General features: G+C 39.5%; 1 protein-coding gene across 4 annotated transcripts in view; it reads left to right on the top strand.

Moving 5' to 3' along the window:
* The window catches only part of GLT8D2 (glycosyltransferase 8 domain containing 2), a 50,019-nt gene that overhangs the window by 21,107 nt on the left and 4,198 nt on the right, over positions 1-24,714 (top strand). For 2 of the 4 annotated variants that reach the window (XM_008570273.1, XM_008570274.1), the window contains 6 exons: positions 10,138-10,184; positions 12,868-12,960; positions 18,072-18,243; positions 22,288-22,405; positions 23,560-23,644; positions 24,235-24,347. In XM_008570273.1, coding sequence (XP_008568495.1) covers positions 10,166-10,184; positions 12,868-12,960; positions 18,072-18,243; positions 22,288-22,405; positions 23,560-23,644; positions 24,235-24,347 — 600 coding nt within the window. In that variant the 5' untranslated portion in view covers positions 10,138-10,165. Of the gene's footprint in view, positions 1-10,137; positions 10,185-12,867; positions 12,961-17,994; positions 18,244-22,287; positions 22,406-23,559; positions 23,645-24,234; positions 24,348-24,714 lie in introns of those variants that run through there. The other 2 variants (XM_008570275.1, XM_008570276.1) reach the window with 2 other exon arrangements.

Consider the following 24,714-nt stretch of genomic DNA (forward strand, 5'->3'; position numbering starts at 1 on the left):
GTAGAAAGTGATTGCTAAAAACATTTAAATGAAATTTTAGTTCTTAAAATTCGTTTTTTTTTCAGTTTTATTGAGATGTAATTGACAAATAAAAATTGTATATATTCAAGGTGTGAACTCTTGATAAACACATTGTAAAATGATTACCATAATCAAACTAATTAACATATCCATCACCTCATACAGTTATTTCTTTTTTGTGTGTGGTGAGAACTCTTAAGATCTACTCTCTTAGCAGATTTCAAGTATATAATACATTATTATTAACTATAGGCACTGTACTGTATATTAGGTCTCCAGACCTTGCTCATCTTATAACTGCAAGTTTGTATCCTTTGACAAACATTTCTGCATTTCCCCCAGTCCCCTAACCACTGTTAACTACCCTTCTACTCTCTCTTTCTGAGTTCTACTTTTTTAGACTCCAAATATAAGTGAGATTATGCAGCATTTGTCTTTCTGTGTCTGGCTTATTTTTACTTAGCATAGTGTTTTCCAGATTCATCCATGTTGTTGCAAATGGCAGAATTTCCTTCCTTTTTAATGCTGAATAATATTCCATGTGTGCATGTATGTGTGTGCATGCATGTGTGCGTGTGTGTGTGTGTGTGTGTGTGTGTGTGTGTGTAGAGGGAGGGAGAGAGAGAGTAACACATCACTTAATGATGGGAGTATCTTCTGAGAAATACATTATTAGGCTATTTTGTTCTGCAAGCAGCATAGAGCACACTTACACAAACCTAGATGGTATAGCGCACTACACATCTTGGCTGTATGGTATAGCATATTGCTCCTAGGGTAGAAATTTGTACAGCGTGTTACTGGACTCAATACTGTAGGTAATTGTAATACAATGGTATTTGTGTATCTAAACATATGTGAATATAGAAAAGATACATTAAAAATACAGTATTATAATCTTATGGGATCACCATCGTATATATGGTCCCTCATTGAAATATTGTGTGGTGCATGACTATATATATATGTGTGTGTGTGTGTATATGCTACTGTATATATACTGTGTATATATGTGTTTATATGTATATACACACACACACACATACATACATATCGCATTTTCTTTATCTATTCATCCGTATTTAAGGGACATTAGGTTGTTTCCATATCTTGGTTATTGTGGATAAAGCTGCAGTGAACATGGGGGTGCAGAAATCTCTTTGAGATACTGATTTGATTTCCTTTGGATATATACCCAGAAGTAGAATTGCTGGATCATATGGGAATTCCATTTTTAATTTTTTGAGAAACCTCCATACTGTTTTCCATAATGTACATTCCTACCAACAAGGTATGAGGGTTCCCTTTTCTCCACATCTTCACCAACATTTGGTATCTGTTGATTTTTTGATAATAGCCATCCTAGCAGATATGAGGTGATATCTCATTGTGGTTTTGATTTGCATTTCCTTGATGACTGGTGATGTTGAGCACCTATTCATAGACCTTTTGGCCATTTGTATGTCTTCCTTTGAGAAATATCTATTCAGGTCCTTTGCCCATTTTTTAATCAGGTTATTTGGTTTTCTCCTTTTATCTCCTTTTAAATTGTACAAGTTCCTTATATGTTTTGGATATTAATCCCTTATTGAATGTATCATTTGCAAATAATTTCTTCTGTTCTGTGGGTTGCCTTTTCATTTCACTGACTGTTTCTTTGCTGTGCAGAAACTTTTTAATTTGATGTAGTCCCACTCATTTGTTTTGCTCTTGTTGCCTGTGGTTTTGGTGTCATATTAAAAAAATTGGTGCCAATACCAATGCCATGGAATTTTTCTCCTGTTTTCTTCTAGTTTTACATTCACATCTTATGTTTAAATATTTAATCCAATTTGAGTTGATTTTTGTATATGGTGTAAGATAAAGATTCAATTTTATTTTTTTATGTATGAATATCCAGTTTTTCCAACACCGTTGTGTATTCTTAGTACCTTTGTGGAAGATTAGCTGACTGTAAATGTGTGGGTTTATTTCTGGGCTCTGTATTCTGTTCCATTGGTCTATGTGTCTGTTTTTATGCCAATACCTTGCTGATTTGATTATTACAGCTTTGTAATATACTTGAAATCAGGCAGGATGCCTCCAGCTTTGTTCTTCTTGGTCAAGATTGTTTAGTTGTTTAAGGCCTTTTGAGGTTTCATATGAATTTTAGGACTTTTTTTTATTTCTGTGAAAAATGCCATTGGAATTTTGATAGGGATTGCTTTGCATCTGTAGATCCCTTTGGTCGTATGGACATTTTGACAATATTGATTCTCCTGATCCCAATCACTTTTTGAAGGCAGATTCATATAAAATCCCAGAATGCTAGATCTGATGGGATTGTGTGGCTCAGTCATAATGATGAGGAAACAGACATAGAAAGGCAAAATGAATCCCTAGGGTCACACAATCATAATGGCCCACATTAATGAGGCTCTTACTGTTTGCCAAGTACTGTTACAAGAGCTTTACATGCATTATTACATTTAATCTTCACAAAACCTCATTATTATGCTCATTTTACCCAACTTTTTATTTAGAAAAAATTTAAATTTGCAGAACAGTCCAAGAGTGCAATGAACACCTACTTACTGGCTCAACCACTTGCTACATTTGATTGTTCCAATCTCTCCCTCCCCTCCACGCCTGGCTGCAACCTCTTGATCAACGACATATTCCTATATAACCACACCACAATCATCCACTCAGGATATTTAACACTGATACAATAATATTTTCCCAGTTATAGCTGTTTTTAAACGTTTGGTACAAGATGCAATCAAGGTTCACACATTTCATTTCATTGTCAAGTCTCTACAAGAGTTCACAGCCTTTTGTTTTTTCTTCATGACATTGACATGTTTGAAGAGTCCACAGCAGTTCTTCAGAACGAACCACAATTTGGATTTGACTGTGACCTCATCCATGACAGAATCGGGTTACTTATTATTGGCAGGAACACATTGATGTTTATCACATCTCAATGCACAGGATTTCAATTTGTTCCATTATTGGTGATGTTAAATGTGATCACTTTGTTAAAATGGGTTTCTCCATTATAATTAATAAGAAATTTCTTGTGTAATTAATAACTAATCTTTGGGGTGATACTTTGAATTTTCTGTTCCCCAACAACCTTTCACCCAATCATTTACACATTCTTTGAGGATTTTTGCTTGAATTAGTTACTAACATAGTGGTTGCAAAATGGTATTATAGTCATTTTATAGGTGGGGGACCCTTAAGATTCCAAGGGGAAATTTATATACGGTAGAGCTAGGATTGGAACCCAGGTATGTCTGATTCCAGTGCCTACCCTCTAAACAAGCAGTACACCAACCATGTTAGAAAAGGATTTCCACTTGGTTTTAGTGCCCTCAGTAAGTTTCTGCATCTTCCCATTTGGGATTTCTTTTGAAACTCAGAAAGCGCCACCCAGGTGGTGGCCCCGGGGAGGGGCTTGCCTCAGGGACTCAGAGCTCAGCTTCCCTCTGGTCTTCCTCTCATTCTCTTCATGGTGCTAGATGGCTTGCTTCATGGAGGGGGACCTGTGTAGACCGTTCTAGGTTTACATTATTCCAGAAAGTTAGGTGAATGCATTTCACCTAAAATCATAAATGCATGAAATTCACCTGGAACCCTATCTCAAAAGAATCCTAAGTAATGTGCTACTTGGACCCAGTTCTTCCCCAGATGCAAGAGGGGAAGAGAAGAATCTCTGCAGATGCACTCAGAGCTCCTGGTTGTGCAGTCTAGATCTGGAAAATAAAAGGGACATTGTAGCTGGTTGTTTACAGTGAATTAAATACTTGAATCAAATCTCTGTTGAAGAGTTTCCCTAGATCACTGCCAACAAATTCTCACAACACTTTGGTTCATAAAACCCTGGGGTGCTATGATAGCCCGCCTTTCCTGCCTGCCTCCCGCAGGCTGTCTCTGTCATGTTGCTAGTTTCTAAAGGAATAATAATTCCCTGTGTGCTGTCTGCAGCCTTCAGTCAAATGTAAAGTTCAGAACTCCTTTGAAGGACCATAATTAAGAAGGATCAACTTAATTTTAAAATAAACTTTGAGTTTTCAAGACAAATTGTTCTTTATGGCAAATTAACATTTCTTTTTTTTTTTAAGATGAAAGATGTCAGTTTCCAGCTCCTAGGATGATTGGCAAATGTCATAAAGAAAATGAACATATAAATGTGACAAAATTAATTTTAGACTTCTAGACTAAAATAAATTTTATCATCTAAAATTCTTATCTAATGATGAACTTTATTTTTTCACCAAACCTGCCCTGCTATCCTATGCTTCTCCTAATGACCACTGCTTCTACTAATGACTATCTAAGGTATTGTAAGAAGCATATCCATAGATAAATTGTAAACTGGGAAAATGAGGAAGCAGAGTTGTAACAGGTATATTTTGAGAACAGAGAGTTTGTTAGCTTTCTTGATTTCAGAGTATAAATAAAATACTCCAGAATATAGTGCAAAGATAGGATTTGAATTTGGGGAAGTGTTTGAAACTTTTTCATGATGAATCAGCCCTTTTCATACCTCCTTGATCCTGGTACCACTGTGGGAACATTATTGAATCTTTATATGATAATATGACTCACTTTTTAGCCACTGATGGCTATCCAGATCTATAATCCTTTTTTGTAGAAAATGTAGGAGAGAATCCAAGATCTGTGTTTATCCTTCTCTCTCTTCTTTAGGATAACACAATCCTCTAGATTCAAACTTCTTGCCAGATCTCAAGTCCCCTTTGGACACCCAAAAATTGTTATAAAATATTTTTAAAAAATCAATTCCATGGAAAGGACAGTCTTTTCAACAAATGGTCCTGGAACAACCGGATATCCATATGCTAAATGATAAAGTTGAAGTTATGCCTCATGCCATATACAAAAATTAATTCAAAATGTAAATGTAAAATGTAAAACTATAAAATTCTCAGAAGAAAACATAGGAGAAACTAATCATGACCTTGGGTTAGGCCAAAAGTTCTTATCATGAAAGCATGATCCATAAAAGAAAAAAACTTGATGGATCTGGCATAATCAAAATTAAAACTTTTGCTCTGCAAAATTCACTGTTAAGAGAATGAAAAGACAAGCCAGGTACTGGGGGGAAAGTATCTGCCAAACAACCCAGCAATGCCTCGTCTAGGTATTTACCCTTATATTCACACAAATACCTATAAACTAGTATTCACTGAGTATTATTCATAATCACAAAACACTGGAAACAACCCAGATGTCCTTCAGTGGGTGAATGGATGAATAAACTGTGATATACCCATACAAGGGGATACTATTCACAATGAAAAGGTATGAACCCTTGATACACACAACATCAAGTATGAATGAATTGTGCTAAGTGAAAGAAGAGTCTTGAAAGATTATGTACCTTATGATTCCATTTTATGACATTCTAGAAAAGGCAAAACTTTAGAGACAGAAAACAGATCAGTGGTTGCCAAGGGCTAGGTTGTTGGGAAGGATCTAACTACAAAAGGGCAGCACAAGGGAATTCTTTGGGCATGTTGGAATGGTCCATTTAGCATATGGATATCCGGTTGTTCCAGGACCATTTGTTGAGCTATCCCATTTGGGGTGGCTCAAGAATCTATGCATGTGTTAAAAGTCATAGAACCGTACAATCAAAAAGGAGAATTCTAATGTTCGTAAATTTCTTGAAATTTAAAAGTCAGCACGTCAAATTTTGAAGCTGATTTGATAATATGCCCTTAGTAAATATGTTACAGGAAGGAAGCCTACTTAAAACCAAAACAAAAACGGGTCCACTGAGTGTTTAATTTACGGCACCATTTGTGTTTCCCTGGGTGAAGCGCTCTTTCTGATTATGAAAGTTTGCAGTAGGAAATTTACAGAAACCCAGGAGACCACAAAGAAATTACCTTGTCAGCATGCATCAAATACCTTGGCAGAAGAATAGTTCTCATAAGGCCAATTCTTTATTCTCTGAAGAAGCAGTTCGCCTCTTATATTAAAAGAAGTTTTCCTGGAAAACATCTATCTGATAGGCCTCTTGGAATCTGCCCTGAATTTGTCTCATGCAAAGCCAAGGACTCCATGTAAAAAGTTGGCCTGATAGAATATGAGAATGGCTGATAGTGTAACAGTTGTGGCTCTCTTTGCTTATCAGAAGGTAATGCATTGTATGTGAGGGTGTGGGTGTGTGTAGAATCTCCAGTATGTGACTATCTGTTGATTTCTTTGAATTGATAATACATTCATATGATTTGACATTCTGTAGGTGCCAAAGCTGCTCTTTATTAGTCAGAACACGCCAGTGGGTCTGTGCCAGCCACTTAGAGCTTGGTACCCATTTTGACTGATCAGTGCTGAAGGCCATACTGGTTATTAAATATATTCAAGATAAGCCCTGCAAGAATATAGATGAAAAAGTCTCCCTCTGTTTTGTGTCCTCATCTCCCCCTTTGTTTTCTGTAACTTTCAATACAGAGGCAGGAGGGCCTTTCGACATTGGGCTTTATGAAGTTGTGAGATGGTGGGTGTATTAATGACTTCGAACCGTGTACAGCAATGCCAAACAGGCACATCTTCTCCCAAGTCTGTCTCTAGCATTCCTCCAGGCTTCCTTTGAGGGCTCTCTTTCTTTTCCATTTGTGTTCCCCACCCCTTACTGTCACGCTGAGAGTCAGCTTGCCCCTCTGCTGACATTTTCCTGGGACCAATTTCTCATCTTGGTGTGAGCCCTGGGCTACAGAAAGCCACAGAACAAAATTCTGGCAAATATTTCCAGAGCAACAGTTTTTCTAGATGGCAAAACATTCAAAACATCACTTTCCTATGGCATCTTAACCCATATGTCAGTTGAGTCAACCCAGCCCGGGGTTCTAACCTTTAACCTGGAATGCACAGACCCTCAAAGGGTCCACTGGGTAAATTTCAAAGGATTTCATGTTCTTAGATAAGAAAAAAGATTATAGCTTTATTTTCACTAAACTCTCATTGAAATTGAGCATTTTCTTTTCTTGTGATTGCAGACAACACATCACAGTAGTAGTAGTGGTGGTAATTGCAGTACCTATGACTTTGTCACAGTAGAAATCAGATATTTTCATATTACCTTACACTTGTTACAGATATCTCACAATTTTTTAAGCTTATCACCACTTCAAATTATAATTATTATACCTTCTAATAGGTCTTATTACTTAATAAAGAAGCACATATATTGCTATATCACAAATCTGGTTTTTTCCCCCCAATATTCTGATACCTTTATTTTCTTTAAAATTTTGTCATTGGTTTTCTTTCTTTTTTTTTAATTGAATCATAGTTAATTATACATATTTTGGGGGTTCAATGTTGACATATGTTGATCAAATCAATATTACTAGTATGTATATTGTTACAAATTGTACTTATTCTTTATGCCCCTTGTCCAATCTCTCCTGATCCCCCTCTCCCTCCCCCCTCCCACCACTGATAACCCTAGATTTCTTCTCTCCCTCTGAAAGAGCAATGGTTACTCTGTTGATTTGTTGCCTAGATGATCTGTCCAATCTGAGAGGTATGTTCAGGTCCCTCAATATTATCGTAGAGCAGATGCTTCTTCTGTCACTCTGGAATGGGCTTTGCGGAGAGAGACATCCTCTTCTTTTCTTTACCTCTGCTGGTGACACTCCTTGTGTCAATCACTCCAGTGGCTGGCGGACCATCTGCATGATGGTTGTGATACCTAGCCACGTTTGTGGCAGCCGTGGTTACTGTGATGGCTGTGGTGGGCCACCCACATGGAGGTGGTTTTGGGCATGCTCCTTGGCACTGGTGGTGTGCCTGGTTGTGTGTGTGTGGGGGATCCAGTCCCCAATCCATGCCCCAGGTCCCTGGGCAGGGCCCTAAGGCATTGGCAGTGTGCCTGGTTGTGTGTGTGTTGGGGGGGGGGTCATTGGTTTTCTTTATAATACAGCATTGGGTTTTTTTTAAAGCTTTTAAAAACATTATTCTGGGAAGGATTCTATGGGCTTTACTAGACTGCCAAGAGACTCATAACACAGAAAAGAGTAAGACCCCTGCCATCTGCCATAGATTTGGAAATTCATGTAAAATTGGCTCACCTTCCCCCTAGTCAATGTCCCCTCCAAAATTCCTGCAAATTCCTTATGGCTTACTGCTGTGGCCCTGGAAACCCCAGTGCCCAGGGGCTTTCTATCTCAGTTGCTCTCTCCCCTGTCCTGCATGTCCAGAAAGGGGATACACGGCCTCCCACTGATTTCCCTTAGACACATTTATAGGTGTCTTTGAGTCAGGGGGAAGAGCAGTGTGGAGGTGGAGTGGGATTAGAAGGTGCAGAGCATGGCAGAAGGTTGTAGACTGAGTATTGGACATCCCAGTTCTTGAAAAGTTCCTGTGGCCCATCTGCCACAGGGAAGGATCCCATGGGTGAGTGACAGTCCCTGCTATGGAATCTTTTTTCACCTCACATAACATTTCTGCTTGAGCTGCAGCCGGCCAGATCTCAGGATTATGGTTCTTCATTTATTCAGACCCATTTAGGTTTCCCCTGCTCTCACCCCGCCATTGCACCTATGCTCAAAAGAGCTTGCTTCCTTTACAAAAACAGTTTTCTCCCAGAGGGGAACTTGCCAGCAGTTGAAAGGAGTAATTCTTTCTCCACTTCTACATTCTTGCGTGGTTCACATGAATTTGAGGGTAAAACAAGAAACTTGAAAGATATTTGAGCTCACTGTGGGTGTGTTGATATTCACTCTCTTTCAGCATCATAATTTTGAAAAACATTGCTTTAGGGCTTTAATGAAGGCAAAGACTGATGGAGGAAGTAAAATGCACTTAAAATCTAAACTCCTCTCCATGCACAACAGTATCTGGCCCCTTTTATGTCTCCAGCCCCTTCCAGCCAGTCTCTTCCTTGGTCAGCCACATCAGCCTTCTTGCAGTTCCTAGAATACTCAGAGCTCTTTCCAGCCACAGGGCCTTTGCACTTACTGTCCCCTTTGCCTGGAATGCTTCTCTGTATGCTCTCCATTTGACTGGCTCCTGCTCTGCCTCCGCGTCAAATGCCATCTCCTCAGCGAGGCTTTTCCTGATTTCTCTTCCTGATGCACTCCCTACTCCTGTTTGTTTTTATCCCAACACCTCCTTTGTCTCCTTCATAGCACTTACCATAACCTAATTATTTTATTTGCTATGTTTTAATGTTTGTTTTCCCACTGGAGTGAGAGCTCCATGAGGATAGGGACCAGGACAGTTTTCTTCATCCATGCATCCCCAGGAGGTAGCACAGTGTCAGGCTTTTGTAGGATCTCAATAAACGTTGAATGAATGAACGATTGAACTGAGTGTAAAGTATGCTTCTCTCAGGAATAGTTCTTTTTCTACAAGGGATTTCTGAAGATGTAAAACTTCCTTATCAAAGGAATGAAGTTATGACAGCAGAAAGATTAGGCATGCAGTGGAAGTGCCCTGGGCCCCTGAGCTAGGATGCGGGGGGGATTGAGGGCCTCAGCCATGCCTGCTGGAAGTCCACATCCAGCCAAACCACAGCCAAGCCACCGCCAGAAGCCCCCCAGGCTCCCCCGTTGGAACGAGGGAGGTGCCATGGGCCTCGACCATGTCCTCCCCCTTCCTCTTCCTCCCATCCCATCCTCCTCTTCCTTATCCTCCCCCTCCCCCAACTGCTCTGCAAAAACATATTAGAATTAAAAAAGAAAAAAATAATAATAAATAAATTTTAAAAATAAGAAAAAGATTAGGCATGGGGTTTATATTTTAGATCAAGGAGACATTCTTGTGTTAGACTTCTTCCAGTTAGTGTCATATGCTCTGCTGTTCCAAGGCTGATGGGGCCTTTTGGAAAAGGTAAAAAACCAAAAACCTGAAGACAAAAGGTTAACTCTTGGGAACACTTTGTAAGGTTTGTTCAACCAGAGGAATCACTTGTGAAGAGGTGGGCTATACAATTAAAAAATATTCACTTTGTTTCCAAAATTCTAGATTTGGGACAGTAGAGAATGATTATACACTTCACAACATATCAGATGTTCAAAGAAGACATAGTCCTTAACACTTGATGACTTTTGAGTTGATTCTCTCTTAAACAAAATTTTATTCTTTAATCCACAGGTAACGGTTCTTACCCACGTGAACACACATGGCTCTGTTACGAAAAAGTAAGATTACAATTTTTGAAAATAGTGATTAAAAAACAGATATTTTGGAGGACTGTTTTAATGCCAAAGCTTGGATTTTTTTTTAAATCTTTGATTTTCATGGATATTTTTCCCACAGGCAGTTTTTGCCATCATTGTTTCAGATGATTCCTGTGGGAAGTTGTTAGTTTTGATCAGAAGTGAGCTAATCATGAGAGAGATCGTATATTTCTATAAAACTTGCAAATACAATTTATTTTCTCATTCTAAATAAGTATTCATGTTCATGTATAATTTAGCATTTGTAATTTTGTATTCTTGTCCTTAAAGAGTCACCTCAAATCTTCAGACCTGTCAAAAGTTGGGATTGCTCCTGATTTTAGATCCAATAGTTTGTGAGTTTGGGGGGAAACATAGTAACCTGATCATGTTACTGTTCCACTCACAGTAGAGTTGCCAGATTTAGCAAATGAAAACACAGGACATCCAGTTAAATTTGAATTTCACATAAACAACAAATAATTTTTTATACGTATGTCCCAAATGTTGCATGAAATATACTTACACTAAAAAAATTTTTTTAACGTCAAGGTCAAGGGTTCGGATCCCGTACTGGCCAGCCACCATAAATAAATAACTAATTTTAGCTGGCAACCATATGTCAGTGGTAAACAGCACAGTTGAAAGGGTCAGATGGTAATAGATGTTGAGCCACCTCCCTAAATTGACTGTGGCAGGTGAACATTGCTTGGACCTATTGATAAACTACAGAACTTTGTCTCTTATCTTCTGTTTCTCTACAGTTTTGTTTTAAACTGAGTCTAGTATCTGGTTGTCTCTGGCTGAATCCGATAACCCAGAAAGTCAGGGGGGACCTGGATGTTAGCAAGGTAGAATCGTTGAGCCTCAGCATGTAGTTTTGGGCATACGTGGGGACTCTTAACTCCTTTCTTTTACAAATAAGAATGTGAAGACCTAGGGGCCAGAAACAAATCAGTACGAGGCCAATAAATTAAGTATCTTGATGCATAAAAATAAATAATAAGTAATATTTATAAAGTCTTTATTGGGCCTGCATTGCTAAACTCTCAAAACAACAATGTGAGATAATGCTTATCATTACAATCCCCACTTAGCAGATGAGCACACCAAGGTTCAGAGAGGTTAAATAACTTGTCCAAGGCTACACAGCTAGGAGGTGGTAGAAATGAGGTTTGAGTTTGACTTCAAATTGCCACCCTTTCCCCTTCTACCAATGTTTTCCAAACTTCAGGAAGGTGTGCATCTCATATGGCAACGTACCATCTGCTCAATTTTTCATCATCTGTGTTCCTTCTGTCCTATGTATTACTTAATAATTTCTTTAAATTGACTAATTTAAAAAATTTATAAGTGGGGCCGGCCCGTGGCTCACTTGGGAGAGTGTGGTGCTGATAACACCAAGGCCACGGGTTTGGATCCCATATAGGGATGGCCGGTTTGCTCACTGGGTGAGCATGGTACTGACAACACCAAGCCAAGGGTTGAGATCCCCTTACCGGTCATCTTTAAAAAAAAAAAAAAAGACTCATTCATCTAAAAAATTTATAAGGGTACTTTATATTAAAAAAAAATTTTTTTTTAATATAAAGTACCCTTATAAATTTTTTAGATGAATGAGTCTTTTTTTTTTTTTTTAAAAATGACCGGTAAGGGGATCTCAACCCCATTTTTTTAATTAAAAAAATAGGGTTGAGATCCCCTTACCGGTCATCTTTAAAAAAAAAAAAAAAAAAGACTCATTCATCTAAAAAATTTATAAGTGTACTTTATATTAAAAAAAAATTTTTTTTGATGGCTGGTCAGTAAAGGGATTGAACCCTGGACCTTGGTGTTAGCATCACACTCTAACATACAAAGCTAACTGGCCAGCCCCCTAGTGTGCTTTATAATAGAAAGTTTTTCTCCTCACTGTAAATGGAAAAAGAATTATCTTCTATCATAAAAAGAAGGTGACTGTAAAAATATATACAAGTAGACTAATGTTATTTAGTTCTGGGTAGCTTTTGTAGCCTGCCTGCACATGAAATCAGAAAGACTGACTTTCTCACACTGTGATTTAATATTACTTAATCCTATGAACGTGAACTTCCTCAATCATCTCATGTGTTTCATACTCAAGAAAACACTGTCCTGTACCACTCTACTTCTCAGCAGATCCCAAGGGCGAGCATCACTGATCTGGAATAGATCGTCCTGGAGGCTTAGACCTGGAAGAGGAATTGGGGTCTTCTAATCTTTTGCCCAGGGCAAGAATTTTCTGCACATCATCCTTGACCAGTGGTTGAATCGAGAAACAACTGCATTATAATGGCTAAGAACATGTACTCATAATTAGTAGTGTCTCATAATAAACATTATATAAATATTATTTGAAACAAAATATTCATACACAGAAAATAGCTCCAAAGGCAGCATCATGTAATGATGAAGGCTGCAGCCTCCACCGTCAGACTGCCTGGGTTTAGCCCTAGATCTTCCTTGTGCTACCTCGGTCTATAGTTGAGCAGCAACAGTGGCCCAGGTTGACTCTTCACTCCATACACTATCTGCTTAAAGAAAAATCCCAGACCACCACTCTGAAGGTATCTGCTCATACTGCTGTTCTAAACTTTTCCACATGATTTCAGGTTGATACTTTAGTGTGTTTCTATTCTTATTTCAGTTAATCAGGTGTTGCTGTTCCTTCTGATTGTGACTCTTTGTGGGATTCTGTATAAGAAAGTTCACAAGGGGACTGTGCTCAAGAATGCAGCAGGTAAGCAGGCATGGAATCCATCAAGATGGGATCTGAATGTGTTTCTCGAGGTCTTTTCAACAGCTGGGATCAGAGACAATTTGGTCAGCTGCCAAGGACCTGCTTGTAGAATATCCACCTAAGGCCAACGTTTCAGTTGTGCTCTAGAATAATCAGTGCTATTCAAACTTTAGCATAAGTAAGATTCACATGGAAGGCTTGTTAAAACACAGTACTGGGCCCCACCCAAGAGGTTTAGAGTCAGTAGGTATGAGGTGAGGCCCGAGAATCTGTGTTTCTGATAAGCTCCCAGTTGATGCTGATGCTGTTGGTTCTTGGATCACACTTTGAGCAAACAACATCCCATCCCTTTGGAGTTTCACAATAATTTTGAGAATTACTGAAGATTGCCTTCTCTCTCCTCTCTCTGCTGATTCATTCACATCAGTGCACAACCAACCTCATAACTCTCAACTTAAAAATGATCCTTCACTGACCCCATGTCCTCCTCCAGCTGCACAGAGAGCCCACTTTCCCTTTTCAGGGGTGAATTGTGTGAGATGGCACCTTTGCAACCCCAAAACACACACAAAGTCAAGCCCCACAAAAATTAAGAAGTGCCATTAGTGTGTTTAATATATTTTTTAATTAATTTACTTCTTATATTGGTCAAGCAAATATACTCATTTCTGGAAAGCACAGAAGAGAAAAATATTACCTGTAGCTGTATCAGACAAACACAAAATTAATATTTTGGTGTGTTACATACATTTATTCCACACATTTTTATTTTTTTTCAAGCCAGACATTGGAGATACAATGGTGAACAAAACAATGTCCCTGCTCACACAAAGCTGACATTTCTTTGTGGCTATTTTTTTTTAATTAAAAAAATGCATTAAAAAAATAATTTAAAACATGTACTCAGATAATCTGGTCTACATGAACGTCGGGAGCATGTGCAAACAGAACAATTTTCTCACAGTGAATGTTCATAGGGCATTATTCATAGTAGCCCCATATTGGAAATAATCCACATGTACATTAACTAGTGAATGGATAAACAGAATATAGTACATCCGGAAGTGGATATAAGCTACAATGTGGATGAACATGAAAAACATTATGCTAAACGAAAGAGGCCAGACCTGAAAGACCACATATCATTCAATTCCATTTATATAAAATTTCTAGAAAAGTCAAATCTGTGGAGACAGCAGATCAGAGCTGGGAGTGGGAGTGGGTTGACTGCACACCGGCTCAAGGGAAGTTTTCAGGGTGATGGGAGTGTTCTAAAGTTAAACTATGGTCATGGTTGTAGAACTCTACTAAAAATTATTGAACTGTACACTTACAATGGGGTTAAAGAAATCTGTACTAGCTTTCTAGGGCTTCCATAACAAAATACCACAGACTAGGTGGCTAAAACAATAGAAATTTATTTTCTCACAATTCTAGAAGTGGAAGTCCAAGATCAAGGTGCCTGTAGGGTTAGTTTCTCCTGAAGCCTCTCTCCTTGTCTTGCTGTGTCCTCACATGGCCTTTTCTCTGTGCATGCTTCCCTTGTGTCTCCTCCTCTTTTTATTAGGATACCAGTCCTATTGGGTTAGTGTCCCACCCTAACAACTTCAATTTAACAGCCTCCTCTTTAAAGGCCCTGTATCCAAATACTGTCACATCCTGAGTTACTGGTGGTTAGGACTTTAACATATGAAGTTTGGGGGGGACACAATTTAGTCTATAACAGTATCTAAATTATACCTCAATAAACTGTTTTAAAAGATAGAGACAGAAAGGAAGTCATACAAGGTCAATGTCATCTCAACTTCTGGCTCTTTACTCCTCATGTTTCCCTGCCTATAAACCAACACATTTGGTCACTAATCCCACTGCAGACTCCTTTTTCCATGGAAAGAGATGGATAAGTTTTATAACAGCTGTTAAAACAACTGCAAGGAAATGCACATCCTGACTGACTAATTAGCTATATAAAAATAAACAAAGTGTTTGCGCCACATGAACGGATCCAATATCACATTTTTAAAAAATCACATTCAGGGCCGGCCTGGTGGCGCACTCCGTAGAGTGTGGCGCTTGGGAGCGCAGCAGCGCTCCCGTCAAGGGTTCGGATCCCATATAGAGACCAGTCTGCTCACTGGTTGAGCGCGGTGCAGGCGCGACACCGAGGGTTGCAATCCTGTTGCCGGTCACGAAAAAAGACAAAAAGGAAAAAGAAAAAAAATCACATTCAGTGTTAAAGTGAAAAAGAATCAATGTTATGAAATACATTTCAAAGGAGTGGAGTGTTGACATGAAAAGACATCTGTGGTTTAAGTTGGAAAAGCAAGGTTCAGAAGAGCATGAAAAGTATCCATTTCAGTTTTAAAATAATATTGTGTGTGTTATATATCCTTTAGTATTTATATGAAGGAGGGTTTGGGGGACACACACTACACTGATAACAGAGATTACCTTTGGAAGTGCAGACGTCTGCAGAAAACAGTCACAATTTGCCAGATACTCTTCTGTTTGGGCTGGAATTTTTTCAAGAAGTACATATTAATCTTTATAATTTTAAAAGAATTAATGCAAAGAACACATGTTATCAGTTAATGTCCAGAGGCCCTGTGAAGTCGTATAGTGAAGGAAAGAATGGTGCCATTCTGTGTAATCTCCTGGTAATGACATTCCAGGGAATTTCCTGGTAAGTTCCTTGTTAATATCCTGCTGGTGATTCAGTCCTGTGCCATTTGGTGCAAGGCAAGTTAATATATTTGGCTAAAACAATCCTTATTTGAAAGAGCATTCTGAGTTTTGGCATTGGGATAGCAGACATTTTACCTCTTCTAGGAATAGGCACGGTTTGGTAAGAGCTGCTTGTGGGAATGGACTAAGTCACTATTATTTCCAATCCGTTCTGCCATCATTATGATGTTTTCTAGTTTTGTTAGACACCAGATGGCTTCCCATAGCCAAACCTTTTAATGGGATGGCTCAGGCACCAGTTGGTATAACTTCCAGGGGAAACTTCTTGGCAGAAAGTGGTATTTTTGGGGCCGGCCCGGTGGCGCACTGGATAGTGCGCCGCTTGGGAAGCGCGGCGGCGCTCCCGCCCGAGGGTTCGGATCACACGCACCCAAAAAAAGCTAGTAGGGAAACTTGCCAGAATTTGAACCCAGATCTGCCAAAACTCCAAAGTCAGACCATAATTGTGTCTCCCAGTGTGTAAATATCTATCAAATACTTTGTGCACATGTGTGAACATGCCAAACTTTGAATGATTTAAGTATAACCTGTATGCTTCTCTGACTGGCAGTGGCTCTGAAGATGTGTGGCAGTGTCATGCGTCTGCACCAGAGCTGTATACTTGTTGGCCTTCTCCTGGGGTGCCCCCTATTTCACGGGGTACCTTCCTCCTACCTCATGCTACCTGCTGGCTGCCGAAGGCCTCTACTGAGCCTGGGTGCCAGGCACTGCCCAGCTTTTCAACCCCTCCTTCTCTTTGCCCCTGGGAATAGCCCATGATCCAACCCTCCAAGGCCTGGTTCTCTAATCCATCAGTACAGTTTAGTTCATTTTAGCAAACTTTCATTAAGTGCTTCTAAGGTGCCAGACACAGTGGGGATAATATAATGAGCTTACAGTCTAGTGGAGGGGACAGACACATAAATGGATTCTTCCAGAGCAGTGTGGTAAGTGCTTACATAGAGGTATCTAATAAACTCATCTATCTGTCCAAAATGTACTGAGACTCTAACATGTGCCAGGCACTGGGATAGTTGCAGAGGATACAGAGATGAACAAGATACTATCTTTGCCCTCACAGAGCTCCTAGTGTAATAAGAGAGAAAGGAAAGACATGCTATCAAATAAGTTGCAACGCAGGTGATAAATCCAACCACAAGCGAGGATACAGATATAGACGAGGGATGGCAATCTGTGTTGGGAGCTGTTAACGGCTTCCCAGAGGATCTGATGTCTGTACTGCATTTGGAATAAATATGTAAAAGCCATGCAAGAAAGGATGGAAAAAGCATTCTGGGCATCAGGAACAGCATGTGCAAAGGCACTGAGATATGGGACAACACGGGCCTGAGTGATAGAGGTTTTGCAAAAATGTATCTGTAAAAAGTGAGAAAGTGCTGTAAGTAAAAAATCCGATGGGCATTACATAGTGGATACTCTACATACTGATAGTTTTTTCTTTCTCTTTTTTTGCTTGAATCTTTTTTTTCAAGAAATACACACTGATAATTGTTATTCTTCACACCTGGAAGTTGTATTGTGGTACCAAAGTATGATATTATGGCATTGATATTTTATAACTTTCCAATGCTCAAAAGAATAATCAATTATTCATCTTGTTTATTAGTCATGCTTTTTCATACTTCCTTTCTCTTGCTGTCCAGCATTTGAAAAACTTAACTAGATAGAAGAGGATAGGGGAAGGAAAATCACAAGCAGTATATTTTACAGCAGTGTAGGCAAGGTAAATATTCTAATTCAGGGAAGAGTTGAGGACTGTTGAATCAAGTAAGGCTTTTCAGTTCTTCATACGTTTTTCAGCCATATGTGTGTGTTAGGCTATCTGATTGGCTTCTGTAAGAAAGCTCCAAAATAATAGTGACTTAAACAAAATAGAAGTTTATTTTCTCTCTCAAGTGAAGGTCTGAGGCATCAGTTCCACAGTCATCCAGATGAAGTTTCCTTCTATCTAATGTTTTGGTGTCCTCATTAGGTAGCTTCCATCTTGTGGGCCAGGATGGCTGCTCTAACTCCTATCCTCATAGCAACATTCCAGCCCTTGGGAAGGGGCACAGGTGAAGGGGAGGGTAAGCACTCCTTTGAAGGGCAGACGCAGTAGTTGTACACATAACTTGCTCATTGGTCAGAACTTGATCACCTAGATCTGCAAGGGAGTCTGGGATAAAAATAGTCCTAGTGGGTGGCTGTGTGCCAGCTAAAATTCCTAAATTCTTTTCTAAGGGAAGAAGGAGAAACCGGATATTTGAGAACAATCAGCAGTTTCTTCCACACTATCCTATCTTCCCCCAGGAGTGTGGAAGACGAATTAAACTGGTTCTACTGTGAAATTCCTTCATGTTCCAAGCCACTGATTTTGATGTTTCCAGATGATGACTCCGAGACTCCTGAAGAAATGGAAGAGGAGATTCCTGTGGTGATCTGTGCAGCGGCAGGGAGGATGGGAGCTGCTATGGCTGCCATCAACAGCATCTACAGCAACACGGACGCCAACATTTTGTTCTATGTAGTCGGACTCCGGAATACTCTGTCTCGAATACGGTAATTTGTGTACTGCAGGCTTTGGGGATTTCTACTTTCTTTAATCTTCCTTATCTTTCTTTAAATGGATTCCCTTCCTTTTCAGATTGATAACTGTCATTAGAATCAATGAGGGGATACCCCGACCTGACACGTGTTGCCTAGCTAAGGAAATTTCAACAAAGCCTCATTGATCTGGTAGGGCGGTGCATCATTACGCAGAAGTGAATTATCTAATGAACTAAAGAACCCCCAACCTTAAGAAGGTTATATAAAAAGTCTTTCTTTCTGGGGCCGGCCCGGTGGTGCACTGCTACAGTGCGCCACTTGGGAAGTGCGGCAGCGCTCCCGCTGACGGTTCGGATCCCACATACAGACCAGCCGCTCACTGGCTGAGCGAGTTGCGGCAGCAACACCGAGGGTTGCGATCCATTGCCGGTCACGAAAAAAGACAAAAAGGAAAAAAAAAAGCCTTTCTTTCTAAAATTGTTTCTCTTTTCTCTGCTTTCTTTTTTTTTTTTTTTGGCAGCTGTCCAATACAGGCCTCTGAACCCTTGACCTTGTTGTTACAATACCGCACTCCCACCAACTCAGATAACTGGCCAGCCTCTTTTCTCTGCCTTCTTAACATGAGAGAATATTAACATAACCATTTTAATATGGCTCAGAATCATCACTAATTATAATTTTTGAACTGCAAACATATAATTTATATATTATAATTTGTGAACTGATTTTTTTCCTATCATATACCACACTAAAAAGTAAACTGGAGGGACCGGCCCGTGGCTCACTTGGGAGAGTGCGGTGCTGATAACACCAAGGCCACGGGTTTGGATCCCATATAGGGATGGCCGGTTTGCTCACTGGGTGAGCGTGGTCCTGACAACACCAAGTCAAGGGTTAAGATCCCTTTGCCGGTTATCTTTAAAAAAAAAAAAGTAAACTGGAGTTAGATTAAGGGAAAATAAAGTCAAAATTTAAATTATAAAAATATGGGACAATTGGGCCGGCCTGGTGGTGCACTCGGTAGAGTGCGGTGCTTTGGAGTGTGGTGGCGTTCCCGCCGAGGGTTCGGATCCCATATAGAGACCGGTCCACTCACTGGTTGAGCGCAGTGTGGGCGCGACACTGAGGGTTGCGATCCCGTTGCTGGTCGCGGTACGGGCGCGACACTGAGGGTTGCGATCCCGTTACCGGTCACAAAAAAAGACAAAAAAGGAGGAAAAAAAAAATATGGGACAATTGTATAATCTTGGTATGAAAAGTGCCTCCCTGAGCCCCCAAGTCATAAGGAAAAACTGACAGATTTGGCTGCATAACATTTAAAAACTTTCGAATAATGAAAAACACAATAAGTAAAATTAGTCACGTAATAGATTAGGAGAAAATATTACCAACATGTATTATAGACAAAAGATTACTATCCAAAATAAAGAATTGTAACAAAAATAATTTTAAATACAAGCATCTAGTAGAAAAATGAGCATAGGATATGAATAGACAATTCACAGAAGAAAAAAATACAAATGGTCAACAAACATGAAAAGATGTTCTATGTTACTAATAGGAAATACTAATTAAAACATATTTCCTTAGAGTGCACTGTTATAACACCAAGGTCATGGGTTCAGATTTCCATACCAATTAGCCTTCAAAAAAAAACCACAAAAAACAAACAAAAATTCCCATTGTTTAAAAATGTGAACTAAAACATTTCACGAGTGACATATAATATTTCACACATCACATTGGCAAAAATTAAATAGCCCAACACTATTCAGTGCAGGAAAATGGACATGCTTATTCATTGTTTATACAATGTACACTGCATAAATTGGTAAAGCATTTTTGAGAGGGTAATGTGGCAATATCTAAACTGTTATATGTGTATATAATTTGACTCACCAGACTTATTTCCATTGCTAGGAATTTGCTACAAAAATTCTAGTACACATTACCAAAATATATGCACAACATAAATTTCAGCATTATCTGAACTAGTAAAAAAACTGCAATGTGCTTAAATGTCCCTCAATGGAAAAATATTTAAATGAACTATGGAATATGATCCAGCTATTAAAAAAGAAAGGAGACAATCTGTATATACTGACACAGACGACCCCCAAGGCATATTGTTAAGTGGAAGAAGCAAGCTGCAATACAACTCATACAGTATGATCCACTTTATAAAAATTAAAACGCCCTAACTGTAAATGTGTATGTGTACATATGTGTGATTACATAAAGAAATAGAACGGGGAAGATATCAAACTGTTAACACTGACTATCTCTGGGCAGGATGGAGGAATTGGGGAGGGCACTGATGAAGGGAAGTTCAAGGTATTTTAGTGTTATTTCATCATTCATAAGAAGAATGTACTTATGTGCTGCTTTTATAATGAAATTTTTTTGGAATGGCACCATCAGGAGGTACTGGGATCTGTAAGATATTTGCTCCTAATCTAAATGGCCCTTGGCTGCTGTGATTTTTGAGGGCTTATATACGCTTTCTAGGTTTTCTATCTCATTTCTCACTTTTCTTATCATTTATTGTTGCTGACTGTTCGCTTAGCTTGCCATTAACAACCCTTTAATTATGCATGGGTATGAAAACCAGACAGCCAAAGGCAAAAGGCAGGCATGTGCAGTATGTTCTGAGTCAGGACTTGTACTTAACAAAGGGCATGAGCTTCATGACTTCATGACATTTGGAGGGGGCTGTTTCTCAGTTCTTAGCTGTCTAGTCTACTCTCCACCCCACTCCACCCCCCATTTAAATATTTTTAAAACTCTTCTCATTGAAGTAGAACACAAAAACAAAATTGTAGAAATCCAACATACAGCTTAGTGAATCACCACAAAACAGACGCATGAACCACCACCACATCCTTACCACCACTTGGTATAATCAGTCTTTTTAATTTTGCCATTCTGATGGATGTCCAGTGGTATCTCACTGTGGTATTTGTTTGAGGTTTCCTCATTTCTAATGTAGTTGAGCACTTTTCCCACACATTTCGTGGCTGTTTGGAAATGTGTGTTCGAGTCTCTTGCCCATTTTCCTGTTGGGTTACCCGTCTTTTTCTCACTGACATAACCGATTTTTATGAGTCAAATCTTGCAGATCTAAATAGTGTTCAAATTTAATTATTTTGTTGATTTTTAATCAACCACAAAAGCTACTATATGTGGCTTTAGTCACTGGAAATTTTATTTTAAGATTATTTATACCAAGAATCTCAGTACGAATTAGAAGATAGAAGTTCTGAAAGTCTGAGAAAATGGAAGGAGAGAGGGCAGGGGAAAGAGGAGGAGAGATGGGAAATGAGGACAGATGGGGAAGATTGAGAGATGGAGTCAAAGAGACAAAGATAAATTAAAATCATCCCTGGAGTCAAAACCACAGAGTAAAAATGACTTAGAAGTTGAAGGTTCAGAGTGTCCTGCTTCATAACCTTTCAGAGCTGTTAGCACGTGGCAAAGATAGTACCAGCAACCACAGATATTACTTTATAAGAAAACAAAACAAAACAAAACACTTTTTGTTCTTCCAGTTTCCTGGGGAGATTATTTGGATCTGGGGAGATATTTGGTTATTACTATTTTGCTTCATTTCCTTTGCAGAAAGAGTTATGGGGGTGGGGGGGGGGGAGAGAGAGAGAGAGAAGGAAAGATTTGAAGAGAGAGAGAGAGAGAGAGAGAGAGAGAGAGAGAGAGAGAGAGAAATACAGAAAATTAAAAACATGACCCATAGAGTTGGTAATAATTTTATGTGACCTTTTTGACTCGGGAAGAGAGCAGGGACATGTACCTCTGATAGCAAAGCGTCTCTCCCCTCCCCCCCAGGTCAGATCCAAATGAATGTTATCAATTAGGGTTTATTCCTTCAATAAACACTTATTGGACCACGCCTATGTGCTAAGACAAGATTTATAGACTCTAGTACGTTTACACACATTTTATTTTTAACTTGCTAAGAAGAAAACAGATTGACCCTGAGGCAACAGGCAAATTGAGGAAAAATTTGAAGTGTGTGCTAGAGGTTTTTTTTCATCTCTTTAGAAAATGGATTGAACATTCCAAACTGAGAGAGATAAACTTCAAAATCGTGGAATTCAACCCTATGGTTCTCAAAGGGAAGATCAGACCAGACTCATCGAGGCCTGAACTGCTCCAGCCTGTGAGTAGGAGTCATGTGCATGCTGGGGACAGTCCTTGGTGACACCCTTGCTCAATATGGAGCACTAGCCCCTGGGATGCACTGTTAGATCTCTACCAAACTCTGCTTATTTATAATTTATAAACCACCTGCTTCAGAAAGGATTTTAAATGGTTTACTTAAGATAAAGAAGCTTTTGGGGAAGAAATGAAGCATATAAAATGTAGGACGAATTTATGTGTGTGGGGTGGGAGCTGGGGGTGGGCCGGGTAGTGAGGCCAGGACAAAATATGCCAAATCCATAGGCTGTTGTATGTACTGTGACTGTACATGAAATTTAGCTCTCAGTATCCTAGTAGCTAAGGAAAAACAGTAGCAGGATGGATTATACACTTCATAGTATTGACTAAGAAAATATTTTCAGGAGACAGCAACTTTTTTCCTAGCATTGGAAATCTTAAGGTATTTCAATAGTTCTCACAAAAGGGACCCTCTCCTGCACAGAGTGATGTTTTTGATGACAGTTTTGTAAAAAACTGCAGCCACCTTCTACATATAATTGTTACTTAAATCCACTCTTGAAAATTTACTAGATTCTAAAGTCCTCTGTTAATGATCTTTCCCCAATTCCAGATATTTATTATCAGTGTGAGCTGAGTTGGGACTTTGGATGAAACAGTGTTGTCACTAAGGAAACTTTAAAACTCCCACTCACAGCTCATGCTTCTCTGACCTTTTTCTGGTTCAAGGTTGAGCATGTTTTGGGGATGACATGTGTGCATGTGCATTTGTATGTGTGTGTGTATGTCTTTAAGGCTGATTTAGTTGGCAGTTATCAAAATTACCGAGTGTATAGGAAGGCAGGCAATTTGTGCCCAAAAAGATTGACTAGGGAGGCTCTGTGCTCCCACGGCAGCAGTTCACAGAGATGAAAGTGGCAACAGCCTCAGCAGTAGTGGGGTAGGATCTAGAATCGCTGATCTGCCAGTGCTGGTTTTAGACCCGGGACCCAGATAGGTCGAGTACCAGTGCTTGGGTGAGGCATCTTTGTAGTTTTATTCTGTTCCAAACCTGGAGCTGAGCTGAGGCCCTGGTCAAAGCCGACTCTCCAGTACCCCTAAAAGACTGAACTGTGTGCCGCTTCCCCACCATCATTTCTTTTGTCGTTTCAACAGCTGAACTTTGTTCGATTTTATCTCCCTTTGCTTATCCACCAACACGAGAAAGTCATCTATTTGGACGATGATGTCATTGTACAAGGTACACTCGCTGGCTGCCAAGAACACTTGTAAAAGGAGCAGCTGATAAGTAGAATGATTCTCTCTTCATTTTCCGAATAGCTAGTTGCCCGGTAATTCTGACTGCTTGTCAAAGTTGTGGGTACAGTATTGTTGTGAATTTGGGAATACTTTTAAATCAGAAGTTGATATTTCCCTGAACAATCCAGTTGACTCTCTGAGGGCCACTCTCTGACTGTCAAAGTCTGCAACAAATTTCCTGTCTCTGAATCCCTAAAATGTAAGAAATAGTGTCACTGATGACATTCTTAGGAGTGAGCTAAGTTTCATTGTTTAAATGTTGTGTTCTCTTTCTTCCACCTGCAAATAGGCTAAGCATTGGTGTGGTACCTACGCAGCAACAGAAATAAAGAAATTTGACCAATGCTGATCTGAACTTATCATCAAGTGGCTTTCTAAATTAGCACAGGCTATTCTTAAATTGCCAAACCACTCAAAATCAGGGATTTATACTCTTCTCTCATGACAAGGTCAGGAAATGTTTAAGCTCTAAGGCTCTATCTAGCTCTAAATCAAATGCTATTTTTTAACTGCTGGTGTTTCTAAATTCAGGTGATATCCAAGAACTGTATGACACGACCCTGGCCCTGGGCCACGCAGCAGCTTTCTCAGATGACTGCGATTTGCCCTCTGCTCAGGACATGAACAGACTTGTGGGGCTGCAGGTGGGCATGCTGTCTCAGAAACCCTACCTTCTCCTGCTGCTCTGGCCCCTTCTCCTCCCCGGCAACTCGAAATGAATGTAATCTACACCTTGAAAACCCTAACAGCCCGTCTGGACTGCTGAAAGGCAGAACAGCACAGGGTCTGGGATTTATTCATATCCCAGCTCCATTCTTTACCAACTCTGGGGCGAGTCACTTTAACCCTGCGAAGTCTCGCTTTCCTTATCTGAAACAAGGCATCCATGTTTGTTTTATTGTGTTTATGTGAGCTGTAATGAAATAACGTGATGTCAAAGTGCCCAGCATGTAGTTAATGCTTCGGAAACAACAGTTGTTGTCTCGGTCGCGCATAACCATACTCTACGTC

The sequence above is a fragment of the Galeopterus variegatus genome, unplaced genomic scaffold, assembly GCF_000696425.1.
Source record: "Galeopterus variegatus unplaced genomic scaffold, G_variegatus-3.0.2 Scaffold588, whole genome shotgun sequence".
NCBI lineage: Eukaryota > Metazoa > Chordata > Mammalia > Dermoptera > Cynocephalidae > Galeopterus > Galeopterus variegatus.